This window comes from Myotis brandtii, unplaced genomic scaffold (genome assembly GCF_000412655.1).
Source record: "Myotis brandtii unplaced genomic scaffold, ASM41265v1 scaffold2, whole genome shotgun sequence".
In the NCBI taxonomy this organism is placed as follows: domain Eukaryota; kingdom Metazoa; phylum Chordata; class Mammalia; order Chiroptera; family Vespertilionidae; genus Myotis; species Myotis brandtii.
In genome coordinates, this window is record NW_005357451.1 from 2,009,185 (window position 1) to 2,029,782 (window position 20,598).

Here is a 20,598-nt window from a genome sequence, read left to right on the forward strand (position 1 = left end):
TATATATATATAGAGAGAGAGAGAGAGAGAGAGAGAGAGAGAGAGAGAGAGAGATTATTATCCTCACTTTACAAATATGGAAATTGAGGCACAGAAAGGTTAATTGCAAATTAACTAGGGGCTTGCAAATCGTAGAGCAGGGTTTCAAACCTAAACAGTCAGGCTCCATCATCTTTTGCTCTTCATCACTATGCTCTCAGCTGCCTAAATTAATATGTAGCTTGTGTTAATATTTAGCATTAACATTTTGAAGACCCTGATATTTTCTGCTTGAATAGATTTAGCAAATTTAAAAAAAAGAATAGAAAACAGTATACCCAGTGAAATTTCAATTTCAGATAAACAAATAATCATTTTTTAGTATAAGGTTGTCCGGTGGAATATTTTGAACATACTTATGTTAAAAAATCATTTGCTTTTTATCTGAAATTCAAACTTCACTGAGCACCCTATAATTAATCCACCAAACTTAGCTTTAAGAAAAACTGTTTAAATGTGTTTAACCCATTTTTTTAACACTAGTTTGAACAAGGAATATTTTCTTTTTGGCACACCTGATATCCTGTGGAAGTTTCATGGAATTTTCTTCTAATGCCAGTGTGAATACTTTTCAGGTTAGCTAGTTTGAATGCTTACTGCAGACCACAGTGATCTCTCCTTCTTTTAACTCTTAAAGACACTTAACAATCTATGCCACATGATTTCACACTTAATTTTCCACTTCTGTAACTTGTTGACTTTTTTCCAAAATAATGTGTCATATCCTTAATGACAGGGACTGGGTATCATACATCTTCCAGATTCTCATGGATATAATATTTGTTATCAGCATGACATTTTATATGAAAGAAGATTTATTTTAATTCATAATTTGTAAGAACTTGTTTTGCCAAAGCGCTAATATAAGGATCTAGAGCAGTGGTTCTCAACCTTGGCTGCACATTAGAATCACTTGGGAATCTTTTTAAAATCCTGATTTCTGGGCCTCATCCTCCGGAAGTTCTGTTTCTTTGTTATGGGGTGAGGCCACAATATTAGTAACAAAGAAACAGAATTTCCGGAGGATGAGGCTCAGAAATCAGGATTTTAAAAAGATCCCCAGGTGATTCTAATGTGCAGCCAAGGTTGAGAACCACTGATCTAGAGTAAAACAGGGCCATAATTGGTTTTTGAAGTGTTCCATCTCACATTCTCAGGCTGGTGACCCTTCATTCCTTTGTTATTAGCTTTCTATTTTCATTTATCAGCATCATTTATTCTTCTGTCTTCCTAAAGATATGTAAGAATTTTTGAATAAAATGTTTCTTTTCCACATTTGATGATGGCAACATGAGTCACTGTTCCACTCAGACCATGGACACTTCCTTATATTCATGCAGGTCAAGTCATTACACAGCACTTGGTTATTTTGTTTTTGTTATTGTTCCTCAGTTTGGAAGAGGAAAACAGGAGTCTTGCTTGTGCTGAATGTAATCTCAATGACACCAACAAAGGAGGGTCCCTTGAGCCAGCTGTATTTAGGGCAAAACTCTCAAATCAAATAATAAAGTATAATTTGTTTGTTAAAGAATAAAAACTAATGACCAGGTAGGTGGTTGTGTTTTTCCACTACTGAGTGAGTCAGCGGGGTTCAGTTTCTATTTCACCATCATCAAAGCCCAAAGGAAAGAATTAACCCAAGAAAAATGGGAAAGTAAGCACTGGAGTCATATAGAAAGTCTCTAGCAGTCTTGACTTTAATTTTTAGAAGGACTTTTCCATTCTTAGCATTTACCATATATTTATCTCATTTTTCTACAAAGATCTTGTCAACCTTTATATATAGTCATCTGGGCTCTAAGCAAGAAGTTAAAATTAAGGGCTTGTTTTCTAAGTGGATTCCCAAATGCTTTTACAAAGCATGGTAGATTTAACAAATTTAATAAAAGCAGTCTCCACTTTGCTTCAATAAATGAAGAAGTTGTTCATCTCCTCAGTTAGATAGCAGTTATCCTATCTTTAGTGTTTAGTTTATATTATTGCATCATATGTGTTGATAAATGTTTTAAAATATACATTTCAAACACCAGCTTTTAAGATAAAATAAAATAAAAAAACACTCAAAACTCTTTCTCCATGGATTATAAAGGGATGCTCTTATTTAACTGACAAGCTGTGTTTCTAGTACTTGCCCATATTCAATTCCATTGCCAATTAGTATTTTTTAAGCCTACATAATAAATTCCCACAAACTCTGAGCAAAATGTAGGTGTCATTCAGATGTGAAGACCTATTACAAGATTGAAACAGATTTCTAATGCATTTATCATTCATTTTGTAGCATGTGATTTTTTTTAAAAAAAAGATGAATGGTTTGACAGTTCCCACTCATATACACTGAAACATAATACACTTGTACTAGTTTGGGGCTATTATGGACCTTAACATGCAGTGTGACCTTGGTCTGAGAAAACATGTTTGGTTAGCACAGAAACTTAATCATAAGAAGTCATTAGTAGAATCCTTCTTCTTTACAGCCCTTTTCTAGGACTAGGAAATTTATTGCTTGTGGGACAGGTAGGATATGAACAATGGGCCAAATAGAGTCCAGGGTTATCTCATCTGTGTGAAAACTGCTGCTGAAAATCAATGTGACCTCTGCTACACTGTCATCGCAATTCCCACCCTCCGTGTCCTATTTGTCTTTTGGTAGAAGCTTAGATCTGTGTGCCTGTCTCTATGTGTCTCTCTTGGGCCAGATTATCAAAATGAATCATTGCCTGCATACCTCTTATATTTCTATTTATTTTCCTGGTGTTGACTAGGTCTGATGAAATATGATTCTTTTTGCATTTGATCCTCACTGCAGCCAGTAACACCTAATTCAACCATGTCTATCTCTTTAAAGAAGAGTAATACTATTTGAAACTTCAATCTCCTGTACAGCAACACAAACCATAGACCATACAACCTGTCTTCATAGACAATAGTAATTTTCCTTTTAGCCAATTTAGTGGCATTTCTTTCATCTCCAAATAGAAAACTTTGGGCAATTTTAATGTGGTTATAATTTTGTTTTATGCATACTGAATGTATTGCTTCTTTTTCAGGCATCTTATTTGTAAAATACTCCTCAGATTGTTACCACTGAGTTAAATGTGTGTGTAGAGCAATACATAACAAGAAATCCATTAATTTTAAGAATTCTGCCACTAATACAAAATATTTATTCAGGGGAAATATTAAAATCTCCAAATTAGCAGGAAGTGAATGTAGCAGTTCATTTTTTAAAAATAGATCTTCTAGGCTACATAAAATTTTACTTTAAGATTTATAAACATCAATAAAAACGTATAGAACCTCTTCCGTTATTATTAATTTTGGTAGAGCATTATGAAGTCACTCTATCCATTTAATGCACTCATGTGCAAAAGACAAAATACTATATAATACAGAATTCAAAATATACAAATAAAGTATAATATCTCCTGGTTAGTTATTAAGAAATGTACTTTAAAAACATTAGATCTGTTGCCTAAGACATATTTTAAGATTTGGGGTGTTTTTGTTGTTGTTTTTTGAGATATTTCAAGTGTTCAAATCTTGTATTTGAAATAGATCACAAAATTTGTGATAATGTGCTCATTTCCTCTGAATTTCTTCACCTCTTACAAAACTGCCATGGACAGAAAGGAAAGAAGGGAGAAAGGAAGAAAAGAAGGAAGAAAAGGAAAGACAGAAACTAAGACAGAGAGGGAGGGAGAGAGAAAAAGATAGAGAAAAGAGGAAAGAAAAGAAAAGGGGAAGGAGAAGGAAGGACAGAGAGGAAAGGAAGGAGAAATGTTCTATAAAATGTTAGAGGTAATATTATAAGAGAGTTATAGAAAACACTTTCATCACATGTTTATGATTAAAATTTATTATTATTTGTATATTTAAACATCAGCTTTTAAAAAATGAATGTATTGGTATGACATTGGTTAGTAAACTTACATAGGTTTTAGGTATACAATTATATAATACATCAGAATTTTATTTTTAAGATTTACTATAAAAGCACTCCAAAAAATGTTCATAGTAGCATCCTGTGTTAAAAGAAAAGTAATAGGTTTATTTATGCATTTAATAGAATTAAGACAGATAAACAAATACTCTTTATAACATTTTGGATATAAATAACATGAAGCTTTAGTGAAAATAATTTTGATTCTCTGAAAATAGTTGCTGAGCATTTTTATCCTTATAGATTTTAAAACATTGAAAGTTGTAAAGGTGATCTATAGTAAAAGCATTTTATTCAGAGATAATGCTATCCCATCTCACAGAAGGTTCCCACAATTCTATGCCACAGCTTCCCACACAAGAATTCCCATAACAAACCATGTTGACTGTGAAATAAATGGGGTTCAAGACTCTGCACATTACATATATAGAATGCTTACAATTGAAACATGAGGTCTAACTGTATGACAAATCCATATTCCCTACAGGAACCAGAACCAATAGCTAGGTTTGTGTTTTCAAACCCTGTGAAAATTGGTTAGTCTGGATATAAGCCTAGTTTTTGGTGTGTGTTTTTTCTTGTATTAGTCTCATAACATATGGAGTTACTGAAAATTCTTTTGACTAGAGACAAGCATATTTTCCAAACTTTGCTTATGCCCAGTTACTGAAATAAAGAGACTGTAGTGAGTAGAGTAATTTTGTTTGAGTTGCTATGATTCACACCATCATACAGTGTTGTTGAAGCTATTTAAGAATACCAGGGTTTGTTTAGTTACATTGCAAGAATGTCTCTTTGAATCAGATTCCTTTTACATATGTCAAAAAAATCCCAATTCCTAATTGCAGAGGAAACTTTGCTATCTGGTTCATACATCTCACATAAAATATTTTCAACCAGAATTCAAGTGGATAGACAAACAGTTGGCTTCTCAAAGTAAGAGGAGATTCACATTTATCCAAAATCATTTTGAAACATCTTATTTTTATCTGAGATTTAGAGAAAATCTTATTAAAATAAAGAGAATATGGGAGAAGAAAATAAAATTAAAAGGGGAAAATGATACAACATCTCTTTTTACAAGACAAATGATTTTTTCATGAGAAATATTATTGGAAACAAAAAGTACCACTAGAATCTAGCCAAATGTCTATCAACTAGTGAATGATTAAACTAAAAGCAATATATCCATGCAATGGAATAATTTTCAACAATAAAGAAACCAATGACTCATGCTACAACATGGATGAACCTCAAAACATTATGCTGTAGTTTACATCCCTTTGACTATTTTGTAACTACCAATCCGTACTTCTCAATCCCTTCACTTTTTTCACTGTTAAACACACACACACACACACACACACACACACACACACACACACACACACACAGCATGCTAAATGGAAGAAGCCATTCACAAAAGACCATGCATTATACGATTCTATTTATGGAAAATATCCAGATAAGGCAACCCTTAAAGTAGATTAGTGGTTGCTAGGAGCCAGGTGTGGGAAAAGAGATGAACTATAAATGAACATGAAGGGTATTTTGGGTTGATTGAGATGTTCTAAAATAGATTTGTGGTGATGGTTTCACAACTCTGTAAATTTACTAAAAAGTCATTTAAGCATACATTTAAAATAGGTGAATTTTATTGTATATGAAATATTTCTCAATAAAGTTGTTAAAATGAATAGAGATAGATGATGATATAGGTTGATAGATGATAGATAGATAGATAGATAGATAGATAGATAATGGATAGATGATAGATTAGATAGATAGATAGATAGATAGATAGATAGATAGATAGATGAAATATAGATTTGAAGAGAAACAATTAAAAAGCAGTTTAAAGTCTACCAGGAAATTATCTGATTATTTAATTCATAGGTATTAATAAACATATCTTAAATGTGTTTCTCCAAATATCATTACTCTTTAGCAGTAAATGTTTTATTTGCAATGACTCTTTTCTGAAACACTTATTTTGAGAAATCAGAGGGAGCTGGGGATTATATATGCACAACTTCCAATTAGGAGTTTTTATTTAGTTTTAGAATCAAAATCTTTATAGATGCTATTAGAAGTGAATAAAACTGAAAATTTTGAGTTGTTAATTTGTGAATCTTCTGATGTTAATTTTGTATTTTGCAGAAGAGGTACCAGTTCAAATCCCAATGATGAAGTCAACATTGGACAAGATCCAACTCACTCCTGGGCAGGCATTGCCTCCTGGATTCCCTGGACCATTCATTTTTGCTGATAGTCTGTCTTCTGTGGAAACTCTGTTGACCAACATTCAGGTCAACAATATTTCTATAAACAAAATAAATGTAATACAAGACATTAGCACCTACATATATTATGTCATATTTGAGAACTAAAACATATCAGATGAACCGCATTCCATTTGCTGTACTTTGACAGGGTCTACTGAAAGTGGCTTTGGATAATGCTCGCATCCAGGAGAAGCAGATTCAACAAGAAAAAAAGGAACTGCGAATGGAACTCTATAGAGAAAGAGAAATTAGAGAAAACATTGAAAGACAACTCGCAGTTGAGCTTCAAAGCAGAAGTAAGTTTAACAAGATCAATTATGGAGTGAATACTGTGTTGGTGATATTTTCAATAGTAATATAAATATTTTTAGGGATAGCTTAGAAATGCTGAAAACAAATGCAAGCTAGGAATCAAATACTGTTTGTAATCTACAAAGTAGGATATTTAATCTATTTTTTCATAATAAAAACAATGAATTAGATATGCATTTCATTCCAGTTGCAGATTTGGAACCATGAATATTCCTAGTGTTCTCTACAATTTTATAAAATACACCTACCTGTATGTAGATAATCTAACAAATCTAGATTCTGGGGTTATAAGTTAAATAAAACTCAGTTCCTTTCCTTGAGAGATTTACATTTTAGAGAGCTAGCACAACCAACCAGTTAATTTCAAGAAAAAGTGGCAAGAGCAATGAAGTACAGTATATACGGTTATGTAGAGAAAGGCTAGTTAGTATAGCTTGGTGGTGGTGAGTGGGTAGATAGTTGAGGAAGACTTCCTGATGCTCACATCTGAACCTGTATCTTGAAGATTCAGTAAGCTACGGAAGGGCATGAGAGTTCCTGAGTTATTTTAACATTCTAGACCAGGGGTGAAGAACCCTTTTTATGCCAAGGGCTATTTGGATATTTTTTAAATATATTTTTATTGATTTCAGAGAGGAAGAGAGAGGTAGAGAGAGAGAGAAACATCAATGATGAGAGAGAATCATTGATTGGCTGCCTCCTGTACACCCCCCAATGTGGATCAAGCCCAGGATCTGGGCATGTGCCCTGACTGGGAATTGAACCTCAACCTTCTGGTTCATAGGTCATTGCTCAACCACTGAGCCATGCCAGTTATTTCTTCTTTGATCTCTTTCTTAACACACCCGTTGTTTAAAAACATGTTATTTAGTCTCCATGTGTTTGAATGATTTTTAGTTCTTTTATTGTAATTGACTACTATTTTCCTATCATATAATTTCAATCATCTTGAATTTATTGACTTATTTATGTCCTAACATGTGCTCTATCTTTGAGAATATCCCATGTGCACTTGAGAAGATTGTATATCCTATTGCTTTGGGATGAATTGTCCTGTAAATATCAAATAAATCCATCTGATCCAGTGTTTTGTTTAGGTAGCTGTTGCCTTATTGAGTTTTTGTCTGGAAGGCTTATTCAATGATGTCATTGGGGTGTTGAATCTTGTATTATGACTGTATTTCTGTCAATCACTTCCTTAATGTCCAAGAAAATTTTCTTTATATACTTAAGGTGCACATATATTTACAAGGGTTACATCCTCTTGTAGGATACATTCCTTTAATATTATGTAGTGACTTTCCTTGTCTCTTGTTATGGCCTTTGTTTTGAAGTCTATATTGTCTGATATGAGTATTATTATTGCAGGTGGTTTTTTGTTTGTTTGTTTCCATGTGCATGAAAGTTTTTTTCCCATCACTTCACATTCAGTCTTTGTGTATCATTTGCTCTGATATGTGTCTCTTGTAGAAAGCATATAAATGGGTCATGTTTTCTTATCCATTTCGCTAACCTGTGTCTTTTGATCAGAACATTTAAACCATTTACATTCAATTTTCTTATTTATAGGTACTTATTTATTTTTTATACCTATATTCTTCTCTGTATATATTCTTTTTCTTCTTTTTAAAGCAGGATCATTAACATTTCTTGCAATACTGGTTTGGTGATAATGAACTCCTTTATTTTTTTGTTTGTTCGTTTTTTGTTTTTGTTTTTGTCTGGGAAGCTCTTTATTTTTCCTTCAATTTTAAATGAGAACCTTGCTGGATAGAGTAGTCTTGGTTGTAACTCCTAGCTTTTCATCACTTTGGATATTTCATGCCAATCCCTTCTGGCCTGTAAAGCTTCTGTTGAGAAATCAACTGGCAGTCTTTTGGGAGCTCCCTTGTAGATAACTAACTGCTTTTCTATTGTTGCTTTTAAGATTCTCTCTTTGTCTTTAATCTTTGCCATTTGATTTATAATGTGTCTTAGTGTGGGTCTCTTTAGGTTCATCATTTTTATTGTTTAAAGTATTACAAATAGTAGTACATATGTCCCCTTTTCCCCCCATGGACCTCCCCCAGGGCTCTCCCATCCCCTGGCACATGCTCTCACCCCTCTAGTGTCTGTATCCATTGTTTATGCTTATATGTATGCATACAAGTCCTTTGGTTGATCTCTTCATTGGGACTCTCTGTGCTTCCTGAACTTGTGTGACTTCTTCCTTCACCAGGTGAGGGAAGTTTTCAGCCATTATTTTTCAAACAGGTTCCCTATCCTTTGCTCACTCTCTTCTCCTCCTGGTACTCCTATCATGCAGTTGTTGTTATGCTTGATGTTGTCCCAAAAGTTTCTTAGACTTCCCTCATTTTTTTTAATTATCTTTTTTTTTGATGCTCTGTGTATCTGCTTATTGTTATCTTGTCCTCTAAATTGCTGATTTTATCCTCTGCTTCATCTAACCTGATGTTGATTCCTTCTAATATATTCATTTCAGATATTGTAATCTTCATTTCTGACTGGTTCTTTTTTATAGTTCCTATGTCCTTTTTAATGCTTAATATCTCTATGTGTAATTCCGCACTGAGATTATCTATTCTGCCCTTTGGTCCTTGAGCATTCTTATAAGCATTATTTTAAACTCTGTGTCTGGTATTTCATTTCATTTATTTTTTTCAGGAGAATTTTCTTGTTATTTCATTTGGGACATATTTTTTGTCTCTCTATTCTGTCTGTATATTAGGTATATCTGCTATGACTCCTAAACTTCTTATAATGGGTTTATGATGAAGGTATCTTGCTGGGCTCAGTGGCACAATCTTCCAGATCCCCTGAGCCTAATGCTCCAGGAATTTTTTTTTGTGGGTTATGGGTACCCTCCTGTAGTAATCACGACTTGAGTGTTATTGGCCTTTTGTGGGTGGAGTTAACCCTTCAGCTACTTTTTGACTATGAGGATAAATCTAGATCATCATATAGGAGACACTATAAAGTGACTGCACCCCAAGGCAGAGTTGTTCCCAGCAGGGTCTGGTGCCTGCTGGAATCCTTCTTTGGTGTGCTGCTTGTGTGGCTAGTTGGGTGCAGCTCTGGTGTGTTCTGAAGTCCACTCAGGTTGTATTGGTTCTGGGTTTACTTGGGTGTGGTTCAGGTACAGGTTAATGTCAAGTATTGTATGTAATCAGCCTTGAGCTACCTGTCTGGAGCTACCTGTCTGGAGCTACCATGTTATTCACTATGGCTGCATCTATTGGGACTGGGTGTGTGTGGGAGGGGCCAATTTGTGTAAAAGTGTTGGCTTCCACTAGCTTAGTGCTGGGAGCAGGTATATAAATTGTCTGAGGCTCCCTGAGGTTCACCTCCATTTGTCAGCTACTCCACCTTACCCTGAGGTTACATGGTCCTCCCCCAGAGCCTTTCAAAGAAAGAATATAGAGTGGATCCAGTCTGACCACAACTCACTGACCCTTCAATAGGTTGCGGGCTTGTTAGTGTAGTGTGACTGAGGTCAGAAGGATGTGGCTATTGTGTCCCATTCATGGGGGCCACATGATCAGACACTCAATGAGGAGAAAGTGGTCCTTACTCCAGAGCCATATTTCTCAGTCTCTGCCAGTGTTTTCAACTATAGTTCAAACAGGAGGAGCAAGCTGCAGGTTCAGGTTGGGTGTAGCCAGTTGTCCCCTTTACAGAAGCAAGCTCAGCAAATGCTGTTAGGCTCTTATTATCCATAAAATTTGGGTCATTGGTTGATCATGGGTAGTCCATCTCAGCATATAAATTCCTTCTTGGGATCACATAAAATGATTTTTTCTTCTTGAGTTCCAAAATGTAAAGCATTGCTAGTTAAGGTAGAGTTATTTTTTAGCTTTCATTACTCTTTCTGCTTACAAAAAAAATGTTGTTGTGCTTTTAAAGGTTGCCAAAAATTGTTCTCTTTAAAATGGATGGATGGATAGATAGAAAGAAAAATGATAGATAGATAGATAGATAGATAGATAGATAGATAGATAGATAGATAGAAAAATATACTTGAAACTTTAAATTTTAAAAAACATATCAGTTTTACATTTTAAAATATGAATATCAATATCCTGATAAATAATAAGAATGTCTTTCTTAAGAGCTTTCTAAAATATTTAATGCTATTATTAAAAGCATGTTGTTAGTCAAAATAGAAAACAAGTCTCCAGCACTACTCCCACCACCATACAAAAGTGTGTGTATTAAAAAGCATACACATTAGAAAGACAAAAGCAAAAATAAGTCAGTGTTATGATTGAGCACTACTTGGCTGAGCTAATGAGAACTGGAATCAAAGGAAGCTAATCATATTTCGACTGATACATTTATATCTCTCTCTCTATCAGTAGTTTATTATCCATCAAAATTGACAACTCTCTTTCACTGACCAAGGCATTGTAAGCTGTTTAGCTTTTCACATTTTAGCTACCATGCAAAAGCGCCTGAAGAAGGAGAAAAAATCCAAGAGAAAACTGCAGGAAGCTTTGGAATTTGAATCAAAGCGTCGGGAGCAAGTGGAACAAGCCCTTAAACAAACCACTAGTAATGACAGTGGCCTGAGGATGTTGAAAGGTAATGTCTGATTTGGACTTAAACACATTCAAGTTACTCAAAGCAAAACCCCATTAAAAAAAAAAACAGGAAAGAAAGAAAGAAAGAAAGATGGAAGGAAAGAAGGAAAAGACTTTGTACATGAATTATTAAAAATCAATGTGAGGCCAAGTGATTTAGGTCATTAATTAAATCTGTCAAAATAATCTGTATTCTGGGAGATAAATAGTTTAGGAATAACAAGAAATCCTATTGGCTTTTGCAATAGAAAAAAAGTAGTACTAATAACTTCACTGCATCTAAAATCTGTTACAGGTCCATTAATGTTAAAATACGATGGTGTTTAGTGTACTCTATTTTAATGAACTAAACAATGCTGGTATCTTTAAAGCAGATGGCATCAGTGTTTAGGGTTTAAGGAGCATCTGGTTGAAAAAGGATGTTCCAAGTAAATCCCAGGAGATCCTTTGAGAAGAGGTGCTTTTGTTATGAAATTTCTTAATTCCAAACTTTTCTGTTTCCATTATTTTTTAGTCCTCACCCTACGATATTTTTTCCATTGATCTTTTAGACGGAGTGGAAGAAATAGAGGTAGGGGAGGAGAGAGAGGGAGAGAGAGAGAGACAGAGAGAGACAGAGAGAAACATTGATATGAGAGACATATCTATTAGTTGCCTCAAGCAATCGCCCCAACCAGGGCCAAGGATCAAACCTGCAACCCAGGTATAGACCCTTGAGTGGGAATCAAACTCACAACCCTGGCAACTACCTAGCAACACTGGCCAGTGCTTTGTTTCTAGTTTTTAATATATTTTTGTTGATTTCAGAGAGGAAGAGAGAGGGAGAGAGAGATAGAAACATCAATGATGAGAGAAAATAATTAATTGTCTGCCTCCTGCATGCCATACACTGGAGATCAAGCCTGCAACCCAGGCATGTTCCCTGACTGAGAATCAAACCATGACCTTCTGGTTCATAGGTCAATGCTCAACCACTGAGCCATGGCAGCCAGGCTTATTTCAATTTTTAATTATGAAACTCAACAACATTATTTCATCTCATAGAATAGTCAGATTCTCCTCTCATAGCACATTGACCACTCCTATATTTAACTAATATCCTATATAATAAAAGGGTAATATGCAAATAGAACAGCAGAACAACTGAACAACCAATCAAAGCATAATATGCTAAGGTTGCCAAACCACTCGCTATGACGTGCACTGACCACCAGGGGGCAGACAGTCAACTGGTTGACCAGTAGCTATGACATGCACTGACCACCAGGAGGCAGATGCTCCGACCAGTAAATTAGCTTGCTGCTGGAGTCTGGTTGATCGGGACTGAGTGAGATGGGCCAGACACGCCCTGGAGCCCTCCTGTGGTCCCTCCCTGGACTGATCATGCACCAGTGAGGTCCCTTAGCCTGGCCTGCACCCTCTCACAATCCAGGACCCCTCGGGGAATGTCAGGGAGCAGGTTTGGGCCCGATACCGCATGCCACTCCCATTGGGAGGACACCAGATGCAGGGCTCATGGCTGGCAAGTGCAACTGCTCCAGCATGAGCCTCTCCCGATTGGGACTGATTGGGTGTGAGCCTGTGGCAGGCACAGTGGGGCCAGGATGAGCGGAAGCAGCAGGTAGGAGCTGCAGGTGGCATTGGACTGTGGGTTTCGGCCTGATCCCAGCAGGCCACCCAGAGGGACCCCACCCGTGAATGAATTTGTGCACTCGGCCTCTAGTGTGTGTATAACAAGGATGAGCTTAAGAATTTTATGTACATATTTACACATACCCCTTACAGACATATTACATACACATTAACTAACAGGGGGGTGCTTCAGTGTCCTATACTAAGAATGAATAATGGAGTTTTACAACTGTTTAATTGTATTCTTTCCTTTCCAAAAGTTCAATTCCTTTTTTTACTATGACTCTCTTGGACCATTCTGCTCACAATCAATAGATATACAGTGCCAAATTATTAGCTCATATCAACCATGCCTCATTGAGACAAAAAAGAGAGAAAGTAAATAATAATACTACATTAATATTTCACACAATGGGATATCTCAGACAGTGGGAACCAGCATCCTTGCTTATTCAGTTTTAAAAATAATTTCTGACCAGCAATAGAAGAAATGTTCTGTGCAGTCTTATTATTTGAGGTCCTAAACTTATAATTCTGAGGCAGTTTGGTTTTTTTAAAAAAAACTTTTTAGAAATCCAAACATAAATGATCTCCACTCTAGCTCCAGTTTTCCTAATTGTAAAGGAAAAGCAGCTGTTTATAAGTATGATGGGTACCTTGTATGCAGATAATTTCCTTGTCAAGTGCATCCCTTATGGCAATGGGTGATACACTGGCATCTGTTATCACATTACAAAAATGTGTCTGAGCAAATGTCTAGATGCAGAAATGCCCATATTAAGCTCTACTTGATGTATATGAATAATTTTAGATAATTACTTTTTATATTTAAAATTGAAAATAAAAACCCAACTCCTTGTTTCTTTTCTTCAGGTTATTTTTAAGCAATTCATGTATTCCTTTGCCATTAGAGCCTATACTAAATCAAGACCACAAGCTGTAAACTGTGTTGTGGTGTTCATGAGTGTTTAGCATAGAGATAATCTCATCATCTATCACATTTTACAAAAGAAAAGTATACTATCAGGATGAAGCACTTCCACTTATGCAATTGTATCCATCTTTTAGATATTCCACAGTCAAGGCATGTTACCTGATAGTCTAAGAAGATTTTTTGGATTGATTAATTTTCTGAGATTTATCTCTAGAGAATGAAATGCATAAAGAAGTATTTACTATAGAGCTGAAGATATATGCCCAATTGTAGAATTCAGCTACAGTTTATAACTCTCCTTCCTAAGAAAAAAACAAATATACATCTAGAAAACAAAAACAAACATGCCATCCAATTTTTGTGTGTTATGTATAGGACCAAAGTACTGGCTTACTGATAGGTTTCACTTTAAAAGGAATCAGAAGAAAAAAGAATTGTACCTTAATCCTGAATGTCACTTTTTTCAGATACTGGGATTGAAGATATTGAAATAGAAAACAATGGGACTCCTCATGACAGTACTGCTATGCAAGGTACAGTAAATGGCACATTTCTCTCTATAACTGCTTAATTCATGACCCCTAGAGGTGGAGCAGGGATAAGCTCCTATATTCATACTCTTCATTTAAGTAAAATGAATAAGCTTAACTCTTCTTATTTTATGATAGAGGAAGATTATTTACAAATAATCATGCATGTGTGTATATAAACTAATATTTTACATATATAATCTGAGCAAATTTATTGTATGTTTAACTATTATAATGATGTACATTTATATGCTAGGCATATTCTAAAAATGCATAAATGTGAATACAATTTACCTTTTAGTAGCATACATAATATGCTTTTAAAAATCTCACTAACATTTGTAAAAGCCACGGGTACAATAATCATAACCAATTGATATTTTAAGTGTTCTGGACAACATTTTTATCAACCTTTAAATTTTGATGCTAAATTTCAATCATTTTAGAAACTGCCTAAATATGGAAAAAAGAGCACAAGTTGTTATTTATGATTTGCAGGATTCCAGTAAATGCTTAAATCATTTAAATATGAATATTTAGTGGTAAGAAAATACATGAAACAAATCAATATAGAGTCTCACTAGAGTGTAAAAGCACCTAAAACATTTTGACCACTGGAGTTTTTCCGGTGTGATTTTAATGCAGTTTTCTAGCCCCTTGTATGCTGATTATATTTATTTTCATATTTATTGTGAAAAAAATGTCTCACTCTAATAAAAAAGGCATCTCCATGAGAAAATGGCTTCCTAATGTTCAAAAAGGTAGATGACTATGAATATATTGCTTGTTGTAGGTTTGAGTAATCAGTGCTTTACACTTTCTGGTGAAAGCAACATCCTAGATGTGACCAAAAGTTCTATTTGGGTTAATCTGAGAGTCACCGTTTTATGGGGCAGCTTTACAAAATTTAGAAACCCTCATTAATGTAGTTTTGCATGTCATCTTTACAAAATTAGGAGTATCAGAGCTCATGGATCTTCTGATAATGTAGCTGGCTAAACATAACTAATGCATTAGCTAGGCACATTAGTAGGTATGAAAACATGTATGCTTAGCTCATTCAATAAAGCTTTTCTGTCTCTTATCCCACTTTTGCTTTCCTGCTTTCTTCCCTCAACTTATAGGCTTTGTCTATGTGACTAAAGTCAATTTGGATGGGACTCATTGTTTGTCCAATTCATTCACCACAGTGTAATTTATGAAGGAAATCCACTAGTTGTTGGCTACTACTAGTTGAGGTTACCACCACATATAAGGGCCAAGGCAGGATGGAATAAACATGAATCATTTTGATCCCTTCTGAATCTGTGACATACAAATATAGACCCAGTCTTAAAGGAGTACTGAGTTTGATTGTGGTTCTCATTTGAGTGAAATGTAAGGTCAGCTTTGGAACTGGAGAGTGTAAACCAAACTTACCATCAATGGGTTGTATCTTTATTATGCTTTATTCTATAATAGAGGCTGGTGCATGAAATTCATGCAATGGGGGGGGGGCTCCCTCAGCCTGACCTGCACCCTCTCGCAATCCAGGACCACTGGCTCCTAACCGTTTGCCTGCCTGATAACCCCTAACCACTATGCCTGGATGCCTCATTGCCCCTAACCACTCTGCCTGCCTGCTTGATGCCCCTAACCACTCGCCTGCCTGCCTGATCACTGCTAACCACTCGCCTGCCTGTCTTATCACCCCTAACCACTCTACCTTCCTGCCTGATCACCCCTAACTGCTCACCTGCCTGCCTGATCACCCCTAACTGCTCACCTGCCTGTCTGATCACCCCTAACCACTCACCTGCCTGTCTGATCTCCCCTAAACCACTCTGCCTGCTTGCCTGATTGCCCCTAACCGCCTGTGCCTGCCTGCCTGATTGCCTTTAACTGCCTCTGCCTTGGCCTCCCCTGCGGCGGCTTCATACAGAAGGATGTCCGGAATGACGTCTGGAAGGTCTTTTGGCTGTCTGGTCTAATTAGCATATTACACTTTTGTTATTATAGATTCCCAATTCATCACTATGTGTTTAATTTATATGATGGCTTTAGTACACAGTATCAACATCTTTCCCCACTATGATATAAATACAAGCTTTTGAACTGTCCTAAAGGTTTTATTTCCATGCATCAAACACCAGATATTTTATTCATGGGAGGTCAGTTATGTGATATAAGCAAAAGGTACATTCACTATCCATTTGGCATACTTTTAAAATTTTAATGGAGCCTATAAAAATGGTTTATGCATATTAACTTGTGATTAAGGGAGGCCACATTTAATAATTGTTTTCACTAAGTATAATTTGAATACGTTCTACTAGTCATTGCTGGCTATGCATAAAATAATTAGGTATATCTTTAAAAGGCTTGAGATGGAACTTATTTTATTTTTAAAACATATTTATTGTTGAAAATATTTTATATGCCCTCCCTTTTCCCCCATTGACCCCTTCTAGCCCGCCCCAACCACCATCCCAGGCCTTTACCACCTTATTGTCTAGACCAGTGATGGCGAAACTTTTGAGCTCGGTGTGTCAGCATTTTGAAAAACCCTAACTTAACTCTGGTGCCGTGTCACTTATATAAATTTTTTGATATTTGCAACCATAGTAAAACAAAGATTTATATTTTTGATATTTCTTTTATATATTTAAATGCCATTTAACAAAGAAAAATCAACCAAAAAATGAGTTCGCGTGTCACCTCTGACACGCGTGTCATAGGTTTGCCATCACTGGTCTAGACTTAAGGAATTAACTTTTATTATTTTTTATTTCAAATGACAAATCAAATTGTCAACTATTTGTGCTTAATATTGTAAATATATGGTGGGTAAAATTACCTTCCTAAACATCTATCTTTTATGTTATATTAAATAATGTTCTTATAAACATGATAAAAATGAAAAGGCACATATTCTCACCTCTCTTATGACAGAATTTAAGTAGTATAATAAAGTTCCTATCATCAACTTATAGAATGAATGCAGTGTGTTAATATGACAGTAGAATCACAATTTAATATATAAAATATTTTAACAAAATATTTACTCTATTAGCTAGGGATATTGGTTTCTGAAAATAGTATTAGAACTTATTTTAAGTATAATCCATAAAATTAATCAATTTAAAATTTACCTGAAAAATCTCAATAGTATTTCTTATTATTTAAGATTCTCAGAATTTCAAGACTGTGTTTATATGTATGTATGAACTTCAGAAAATGTATAATGCTTGGAAAACATAAAATGTAAGGTTAATCATTGTTTTTCCATTTTTCCTAATACTTTTGCTCTTGTGCATTATAGTACTTTTCTTCTGTGACCTATTTTAATACTGCTTTCATCTTTTTCACTTACCCACTTTTTAAACAGGAAGATAATTTCCTAGTATTATTTATGAGTACAACTTATGTATGCTAGCCTAATGCCATTTCCAAAACCCCTCTCCATCACAACCAAACAATTCCAGCATCAGTGATGTCTTTTCTCTTCCTATTGTCAATAGCTCTGCTGGATAGAAATCTGTCATTTACCTAGTGCTTTCCCTTTGAAATTCAATTAGTATCACTGTGACATCTCCTTCAGAGTTTAAAAAGGACTTGGAAGAATGTTGCTTAACCATCCTGAGAAGGAATAAAGTTATATACAGTTTATTATAATTTCCACTTGGATTTCAGTACAGATAAACTGCCCATGTACTAGTATTAATACATCTATTAGAAATAGAATTAGCTTAGTTATCTAATGTCTTTTATGCTTTGGATGTTGTTTGACAGACAAGATATTGTACATAGACCACCGTCTGATAAAAGGATTTACATATCTTTTGTATTTTAGCAGTCTATGATAGCAACTCTTCCTAAATATTTTACGGTGATCAAGCAATGAATACATACATACTCTGATGGCTGTGTCCACTATTGCTGGAGGTGAAGAATTTTGTGAAATATATATACTAATATCCTCCTACCTAGGTTTCCATAACTCCGTTGGGGACCTGCAAAACAGCACATCAACCATCTTATCAACCAATCTCCGTTTCACATAAAATAAACATACCAGGTGTGAGTAGGTGCACCTTCAGATCAATGATTTTTGTAAATGACATTCAAGTACCATTTGAGTAGTGCATTTTTGCTGATAAAAGCAAATTAAGTTAACACAACTACAAATGCGCTGATAAAAATCTCAAACTAAATAGCAGTGCCATTAGCTAACAAAGTAATATTTTCTCTTTACTGTGTTCTGCCATTTAGTTATTATCCTATTGGAAATCTAATTATAATCCTTTTACTCCCTAGTCCAACTTCACAGTTTTTGCAAGCTTAGCACTGACAAGTGATTTCATTACATTTGATTGCCCGTGCCCAGATTGACTTACCTTCACTTGGAGACCTAAAAGCCCTCTCAGTTTCTCAGATTCCCTGTTTGCACATTACACCAACAGCTCCTTTAATTAATTAGTATGAACAGCAGTAACATGAATTGCTGAACAGAAAATAACATCATTTTATGATCGCAGGGAGACTTCTCTTTTGCATGTGTATACCTTAGTTAACTTTTGTATGATTCTATCATTAGTAGGGGCTATTGGTACAGTTGATAGTAAATATTTATTAAATTTTTGAAAATTGACATCTCTCTTTTAATAATAATAGATAAAACAAACCCAGTATATGGAGCTTGTAAATTTTAGAAAACAGACAGCAGCCTTCACAAACTTCCTAGTAATAAAATAAAATAAAAGTTCAGGGGAGATAACATCATAAAGCACAAGGACACAGTGACACATTGCTCTTGTTTCTGCTACTGCATTTGCTGGGGAAACAAAACTAGACAAAAAGCTAAGAACTGCTTTGTCAAGAGTAATGTCAATCTCTATGATTACTTTTTATAATTGCTTTTTTGCTTACATGTTTGACATGGGATATACATTTAACATGGAATATACATTTAACACTGGAATATATATTTCCTCTGACATCTATACAAATAAAGAGGTAATATGCTAATTTGTCCGTGACGGTGTCCCCATAACAACCAATTTGCATATTGATGCACGCACAGCAGGGGACCGGCGGACAGAGCCAAGTTCCCGGGGGTCTGAGGAGACTGCCTGACAGGAGCCCAGACTGCAAAGAAGGAAAAGGAAATGGCCACAGGGAGCTCTTCCAATCCCCCTGCACTGACACCCTACCCCAGCCCCCACACCCCCAAGGGGACAGGGAGGCTGATCAGATGGGGAGAAGACCCAGCCTCAGGGGTAGCTGCAGCTGGCACATCCGACTCTCGATCCCTTCTCCCGCCACCCCCACCAGGGGTGCCCACAACAATAGCAAGCTGGTGACCACACATCAGCGCCCCCAGGGCCCATGGCCAGCCACTGCTGGGGCCCCTTCCTACAACTCCAGACCCGGGTGGAGGTAGGCCTGAGTGACCTCCCAGGGTCAGACCCTTCCCCTCTCCCCCACAGCAGAAGCACCATCTCTGCAGAAGAAGCACATTAAACCTCGCTGGGGGCACAGCTAAACCTGCCCTCCTAGCCCACCAGGCTCCACCCTGGCCTGGCCCCCACCCCCCTCCAGGAGATTGGAGCCCCACCCTGAGCAGGTAGAGATGCGAAACAGCCATGTACAATTTAAAGAATGGCGCCAAGCGGGAAGATTTGACAGTTACTCCCCCTTTGTCCTTGCTGTCCCTCTTGCGCCCCCCTAACGCCCCGCCCCCCTGCCAGCGCCTCCAGTGATGACCACCGCTATAGGGCTGCTGGCCAGAGCCCGCCCCTCTGAGGCCTGCAGAACCCTCTGCAAAGCTTCCATAGCTACAGTCCCAGGAAACAATCATACCCTCCTCCCCTAATCAGCACCTGCTATCTGCGAGGGTACCCATGGGCTTAAAAATAACAATTAGACATCACAGCTCTGGGCCAGGTGTAGAGGCTAATGACTGTCTCATATCTCATGGTCACTTTTTTCTTCCCACTTAGACATCACTTACTTGATGAAACATTACTAGGTTTATTAGCTCAGAACCTCCTCATGACAACCCAGTGAGGTAGACGGAGAAGAGATTACAATCCCCATGGTATATGTGTATGTATTCAGAAATGAAGCTCAGAGAGGAAAAGTGTCAAGCTCACTGGTTCCCAAGATGCAGCACACACCCCACGGGGAGGGGGGTGCAATTTGATTGTAAATGGGGGCAATTCAAGAATGAGTTAACAGTGAATTTTTTGCATTTCTTATGGTTCTAGGGGGCCTCATCTACAGCATACCCTACATAATAAAAGGCTAATATGCAAATGACCAAATAGTAGAATGACTGATCACTATGATGCGCACTGACCCA

At 36.3% G+C, this 20,598-nt stretch overlaps 1 protein-coding gene across 3 annotated transcripts in view; it reads left to right on the forward strand.

Moving 5' to 3' along the window:
• Window positions 1–20,598, forward strand: part of DACH2 (dachshund family transcription factor 2) — a 717,141-nt gene that overhangs the window by 674,909 nt on the left and 21,634 nt on the right. For all 3 annotated transcript variants that reach the window (XM_014538871.1, XM_014538872.1, XM_005865261.2), the window contains 4 exons: window positions 6,143–6,291; window positions 6,416–6,563; window positions 11,014–11,160; window positions 14,193–14,258. In XM_014538871.1, coding sequence (XP_014394357.1) covers window positions 6,143–6,291; window positions 6,416–6,563; window positions 11,014–11,160; window positions 14,193–14,258 — 510 coding nt within the window. The remainder of the gene's footprint in view (window positions 1–6,142; window positions 6,292–6,415; window positions 6,564–11,013; window positions 11,161–14,192; window positions 14,259–20,598) is intronic.